The sequence below is a fragment of the Ipomoea nil genome, unplaced genomic scaffold, assembly GCF_001879475.1.
Source record: "Ipomoea nil cultivar Tokyo-kokei standard unplaced genomic scaffold, Asagao_1.1 scaffold1617, whole genome shotgun sequence".
Classification (NCBI taxonomy): domain Eukaryota; kingdom Viridiplantae; phylum Streptophyta; class Magnoliopsida; order Solanales; family Convolvulaceae; genus Ipomoea; species Ipomoea nil.
In genome coordinates this window covers 1,221,226-1,228,590 of record NW_017618045.1, presented here as the reverse complement: position 1 = coordinate 1,228,590, position 7,365 = coordinate 1,221,226, and the positions used below count along the sequence as shown (strand labels likewise).

Below are 7,365 nucleotides of genomic sequence, written 5' to 3'. Positions count from 1 at the left end.
TTGGGTAAAATCTCTATAGTCAAAGACTAATTTGGGCAAACCTACATAATCGATGATTAAATTAGGTATTAATTATTAATAGATGTGAAATTATCAAGTTATCTTAATAGATGACTCAATTGGATAAAACCATCAAAGTCGAGAATCTAATTAAGCATAAAAAGAACCACGGTAGTTGAAGATTAAATTGGATATTGGCCCTACTTGGTAAATGACTGTTAATTTTTATTTTTTTTTTGGAAAAGTAAATGACTGTTAGTTGATTGGGTTAATTAGAAGATATAACTAGTTGATAACATTAGCTAGTTATAGAAAATGTGTTTGGTAAATTAGCTGTTAGCTGTTTAGTATAATTTCTTTTCTTAAAAAAACCAATTGAAAAGTTGCTTTGAGCAGTTTTTTGAATTTTAACATTTTTGAGTTATAAAAAACTAATTAACCAAACACTTATATTGATTTTGTAACCAGGTCAAACAACTAATAGTGGTCAAATAAGACAAAATTAACCTATTAGCTGACTATTTTATCATACAGGGCCATTAATTCAATTATAAATACTTGAGCATTATTATTTTATAAGATATCTACTATACTAATAAGAGCCCAAGAGAGTTAGACCTATAATGGGTAGAAAAAATGGCGGTCAAATTTTTTAATCAAATGAATGGCTCAGATTGATCAGATTTTAATTTTTCCTTAAGATTTCCAAATTTATCCTTAATGAATATGATTTTCCATTAAATATTATCTTTTCCGTTAATTTTTGTTAGTTCACCGTTAACTTACTCATTGATTTCAATAATAAAGGTCTTAGGTTCAAACTTCATCCCAATCAAAGTTGACATAATTAGTACTCTGAGAAAATTTCAATTTTGGTCATATGACTATAGGGGTCTTGTTAATTTCAGTCCCTGACTTTTAAAAGTGTCAATTTAGTACCTTAACTATGCAATTTTTGTCAATTTTGGTCACTCCGGTCAAATTGCCGGCCAAATTTCGCCGGAAAATTTTAATTGTTAAAATAATGAGGGTAATCTGGTCATTTTACGTCTCTTTTCTTCTTCCCAGGCGAGTTCATCCCTTCCTCTCCCGTTTCTTGCGAATGCAATGAACTAAGATGATGCGGAATGGAGGCTTGATGATTTTAAAGATAGGGTTTACAGGGAGAAAGAACGTCGGAAACGGTAGAGAAAGGGATGGACTCGCTGGAAAAAAAAAAAAAAGAAAAGAGGCTTGAAATGACCAAAATACACTCATTATTTTAACTATTAAAATTTTCCGGCAAAATTTGGCCGGTAATTTGACCGGAGTGACCAAAATTGACAAAAATTGCATAGTTAAAGTACTAAATTGACACTTTTGATAGTCAGGAGCTGAAATTAACAAGACCCCTATAGTCATATGACCAAAATTGAAATTTCCTCTTAGTACTCTATTTTACTCTTATTAAATTAAATAATAATTTAGTAGCTACAACAAAAAATAATACATATGCATTTCTTTAATTTAGAATTATGTGTCTACAATGTCTTTATTCAAAAAAAAAAATTATTTATTATCAATAAATTAAATTAGAGAAATAATTTCAAAGTTAAAATACAAAAAAAAATGCTATATATGTATTTATCAAGTATTTTATTATTACCATAAAAAAATTAAAAAAAATATAATTAATAAAGTCAATCATATTAACTACTTGAGAAATTTATTGACAAAGAGAATAGTCAAATCACACAACAAAAAGTGAGAACTATCTCGCAATGTCCTTGTTTGACAATCAGCAGTTAGTGAATTATATTAATGGATTTGACCAGCGAATTATATCAACAGTTGGTAAAAAGATATTTGAAAAAAATTAGCTGTTTAGATTAACATGTAAGATGACCTAAGAGTATACATATATTTAATAATAATAATAATACAAATAATTGTTTTTAAAAAATAAAAAATATAAAAATATAATTAAGTCAATCATATTAATTACTTTGGGAATTTATTGTCAAAAAGAGTATTCAAATCACACAACAAATTGAAGTGGGAAACTATTTCGCAATGTCCTTGTTTGGCAATCAGCAGTTAGCTCTTCAATATTAGTATATATTTAATATTTTATGCCTTAATTTTTATTTGTTCTCCCTTATGTCCCGTATTTGGTTTCAACCATACCTATACAATTATTTTATTGACAATTATAATCAATCTTGACTATATTATCTTGCATTTGTAAACTTAGAATTACCTATTTAAATACGCAAATTCAACATTCAATTATCTATGCATGAACAATTCCAATATAGTCTTACATTTATATACTTTAAAGTACTTATTATTATTATTATTTTTAAAAATATTGGGCATTATCCCAATCGCGCAATGCGCATAAAAAACTAGTACGATTTATAAATGGTATCACATCAATAGCATTAATTATAACAATCCTTACACAAATATCTCATTTTTCAAAAGGAATATATCTCATATCTTATCCGTATCAAACGTGTAAACTTGGTACATAAAACATTCCATGTACATGAAAATTATGTTTCAAATAACGTAACCTAGCTAACATGGGGGTCTAGGTTCATCTGTGCTACATACATCATTATATTAATTATCTCACCAAAAAAAAATCATTATATTAATTAACTTAATCTTTCTTATCATATACTCCGTATTAGTTAATACTAGTATATGATGATTAGCTAAAATAGAATTAATTTAAGATTTGACATTTTACTATAATAGAATTTTTATTTTTTGACACCAACAGTTAATTTGACCAACATTGATCGTTTAAATTTTGTTCAAATCAACAAAATTTGGTTCAAAATATTCGAAATACATTCATCGGAAGTAAAAGTTGAGTCAAAATTAGAGCACTTTAGATTGAATATATCTTATTTAAAAAGACCGAGAGACCAAAAGTGATCAATTAGCATTTTCATCAGTAGTTTTTGTTCCGTTTTTGAAGAGATTATTGTCTAGGTAGAAGAGAGAGTGTTGGAGAGAGAAGATAGAGGTTCTTGCAGGAGGAGTGTGTTTTTGTCTTCAAATGTGGGCCCGCGTGGAGAGAGAAAAGGAAAAGCTGATCTCCTTAAATTTGCATTCAGCGCAAGCTTCACGCCCACGCTCAGTGGGCGCCAACGCAAGCTTCGTGCTCAGAGGGCGCGTGCACTACAAGCTTCGTGCTCAGAGGGCGCGTGCACTACAGATGCCCACGCCCCTAGGCGCGTAAAATCTGTGCACTACCACTTTACAATTATAGAAACAACTCCAAAAATTTATTCAATTGTTTTATTGTGCAATTGAGAAGTATAAAGATATGAGGTGGGCGATTCCACCTTTTGTCACAAGAGAACTATAAAGATAGGACCTTCTGTTAGAAAATTAACTTTTGTCTAGTATTTGGGGACTACTTTGAAATCCTTACTGAAGAATAACTTTTGTCTAGTATTTGGGGACTCCTTTGACACAAATGATACCCAACTAGTGAAAACTGTATAGAAATGCTCAAACAAGCCACTAAACATTTGGCAGAACTGAAAAAAAAAAGTGTTAACAAAGCCATAGTAGAATGACTAGTTCTATCCAATTTCCAATTGTTGAGGGACCATTCTTGTCCATCTTTTTAACTTGAGGAAAAGACACAAAATTAACTCCACAAACTAAAAATGGAATAAGTTCTATGTGAATAATCTAGGAAAGTCTCTAATCCTAGGAGGATGAAGGCTTCATCTCCACAGCCTGAATCACTGGAACAATTTCTTTGCCAGAAGATGACGATTCGGCTTCTTTTCTGGCATGAATAACATGCATCTCTTGAATGGATTCGGCTTCTTTTCTGGCGTGAATAACATTCATCTCTTGAATGGATTCGGCATCTTTTCTGGGAAGAATAACATTCATCTCTTGAATGGGTGGGGGTTCTACAATTGTTACTGATGCGGTGTTTTCTTCCAGATGATTCCTCATCTCTCTGTACTCCTGGCACACGGCACACCAGTGAAAGCAGCAATGCACCAAGCATGGATCACATGGCGCATCCTGGAGAAATAATAATTCAACACACACTATAGATTAGCAATTATCACCCCTGCATATTGTCTTTTGGAGCAGAAAGTATTGTATTCAAACATGTTGGGCGGAGGCCAGTAATGGGCCAAGTCCATCAAGAGGCCGGTGAAGGTCAGGCCAAGTCCAACACCCTACCTCTCGAAAATGTGATGGTGGTCTATAAGGAAATAAAGTTGCGTCTTCGCTACTAGATATAACTTTTGGCGTAGTGATGAGCGTTATCCTAACAAGTAGTATCGGAGCCAGGTCACGGGTTCGAGTCCCAGCAACAATTGGCCAAGTCCATCAATTGGTGGCTAGGGGATTGTTGGGCAGAGGCCAATGAAAGGCCAAGCCCAGTAAGCGCTTGATCCTACAAAACACTAGAATACTAATATACACAACTTCTGAAATGGGATGAGTACCTTCAAATGGTATTTTCTCTGCAATGCTTGCCTAGCCATGCCAGTGTAGATACCACAAACCCACCAAGTAAAGAGTAGACCCTCAGTTATAAGGCACATCGTATCGGGATCAATGCCATGCATTGCTGCTGTTACAACAGCAAGAGTGATGCCGCCTTCAACGCAAATGACATGGCCAACACATGCCCCAGTTTGGGAAATTTCTTCATTCAAGCTTTCGACGTTCCGCCCAAACAGAACACATGGACAAAATAGTCCAGTCAAGCCTACAGAATGAATATGTAACAGTAGAAAGGTGGACAAGATTCAGTGCTGAATATCATGTTTTCAAAATGTAATAAAATGACAGGGAAATGATTTGTTTAGAGATGTATTCTCTGTTACACATTCTGTAAAATTATGTAGCACACAAGATTTGAGCACTTACAGAAGCATGCAAAAGACTAGAAACTATGACAACAAAATTTTTATTGCACTATATATGTTCATTGAGAACTTACCAGAGCATTAAAAAGAAGTATAGAATAACAAAAGTATAGACATTATACCTTCTTTATAGTTGCATCATATGAAGAAGTCTACTAGTTGAGATAATAAACTAGTCCTATGACCAAATAATCATATAGAATATGAGAGAATCTTGAGACTATCAGAAAAAATGGATGCATTGATATTTGATGATTGAGACTTGATTGAATCTGCAGAAATTTTTTATTTTACTGCGCTAAAGTTCACTGGTAGAGATATACTGATTGCAAACATCTAAGACTTAAACTAGTTTCTTTTTCTGTTTGTCAACTTTACCCCATTAATATTCATTTACTGCATGCTTATTGAGCTCAAATAGTGTACTCAGATTGTTTAAAAGTTCAGCTTTGGCTCAACTTCTAGAAAATATTACATAAATTTCTTGAAGTTGTATTTAAAAATTACGGAGTAATTAAAACTCATCTACTACTCATGTTGCAACCCATAGCTCTACCATTAAAAATTGTCAAAGCACAATTTATATCTCAAACAAATGAAAGAAAACCTGAAAACACATTAGCCTTAGATAATTGTTGTTATGCAACAAACATGAATTCCCGACAGTGTGAAACTTGACTTTTGAACAAAACATAGCACTAGAAGCTATTGGATAGTGACCACCACACTTACAACTTTCTAAATCTTCAGTACAACCGAAAATCCCAGTTGTCCAATCTTCATCAGCAGGGGGCTGGTGGCTTTTAGGCAAGGGTTGCCCACATTCAGGGCATCTCCGGCAAGTAAACTGTTAAATTAAATGACAGCATCCAATAAGTTGAGAATTGAAGTTTCATTTCATATAATAAACACAACCAATCAGCAACCTATGTTACACATTGCTATCATTGAAATCAAGAAGTTGAATGGTGCTAATGTTATTTCTGCACTGAACACACTATTCCCTTTGCTGTTAAATTAAATGACAGCATCCAATAAGTTGAGAATTGAAGTTTCATTTCATATAATAAACACAACCAATCAGCAACCTATGTTGACACATTGCTATCATTGAAATCAAGAAGTTGAATGGTGCTAATGTTATTTCTGCACTGAACACACTATTCCCTTTTGTCTTTTGAGTACTTTAACTCTGTTTCTCTTTCTCAACCACTGAAGCACAAAGAGTCAATGCCCCCACTGGGGTTCGAACCTACGACCTACCAATTGAGAGAGTCACAGTCATGTCGCTCGACCACAAATACGCTATTCCATTAAAACAAATGCATAAATACAAGTTCATACGTAGAATCTGCCAGGGTGAAGAATCATCCATTTTGACAACAAAATACTTAACTGCACTCCATATTACACGAATTTCAATACCTTAGAAGAGAAATTGCAAACACAAATGAAAAACAAAACAAAAACACATCTCTGCAAATATAGAATCAACTAAATCACGGAAATCTGAACGAAGAATCAAGCCAACAGATCAAAGCACTATACACAGTAATAAATTTCAAGCCAAAATTAAACACCACGGTAATTGTAATTACCCTGTCAATATCAATGGGCTGGTTAAGTTCGCCGGGGGTGATGTTCTCGACGACGGCCTCTTGTTCCTTGGTTAGCTGCACGTATGTTCCCTCCGCCATTTCTGATCATCGATGGATCTGGAATCGTTTACGATAATATGTCAGTGTATATACCTATACATACAATGTAGCTATATGTGCGAATCAGGGACAAAATTGAAGGAAAAAATCGAGAAGGGCGCGGGGATGTGTAAACTGTAAACTTTTCTCCGCAATTTTATGTACGAAAACGGAAAAGGATACATTACTCCCTAGTATTTTGTACTAATCACGTTTCATAACAAAAGGTTTTTGGTTCACAAAATGTGCATGAAATGGATTGAAGTAGTAAAAGCCAATTATACATATATGTTTAGTAGTGAGCTATATGATTGCTAAAAGAGCAAACTAGTATCCCGTTAAAAAAATCGCTAGGCGTCATGGGACCGCCTAAGACACCTAAAGCGCTTAGAGAGCCTAGGCGGGCACTTAGGGTGCCTAGGTGGCCGATTGCCTAGCGTCTAGGCACGATTTTTGCAATACTGTTATATACTAATATAAGCACTAAAAGTACACAAGATTATGCCAAAGCATCCAATTGTTATACACTAAACCATGATCCACATAGCACTGTGTGGATCATGATTGTCGAATGAAACTGTAGTAGAATTAAAATGATACTTTAATATTGCTATAATCAAACTAGTGTGTGTGAAGAATAAAATTTAAAAACAGAGCACATTATTATCAAATGAAACTGTAGTATAATTAAAATGATACTTTAGTGTTGCTATAATAAAACTAGTGTTGGTGAAAATGAAACTAAAATTCAAAGCCATACAATA

At 33.6% G+C, this 7,365-nt stretch overlaps 1 protein-coding gene across 1 annotated transcript; it reads right to left on the bottom strand.

The window, feature by feature from the left end:
• Window positions 1–3,481: 3,481 nt before the first annotated feature.
• On the bottom strand, window positions 3,482–6,850 carry LOC109191111 (cell number regulator 6-like). Its single transcript, XM_019341680.1, has 4 exons — window positions 6,503–6,850; window positions 5,637–5,751; window positions 4,479–4,744; window positions 3,482–4,044 (listed from the first exon to the last, which is right to left on the bottom strand). Exons 1-4 carry the CDS (start codon window positions 6,599–6,601, stop codon window positions 3,715–3,717), a joined length of 810 nt encoding a protein of 269 aa, XP_019197225.1. The 5' UTR covers window positions 6,602–6,850; the 3' UTR covers window positions 3,482–3,714.
• Window positions 6,851–7,365: the final 515 nt, after the last annotated feature.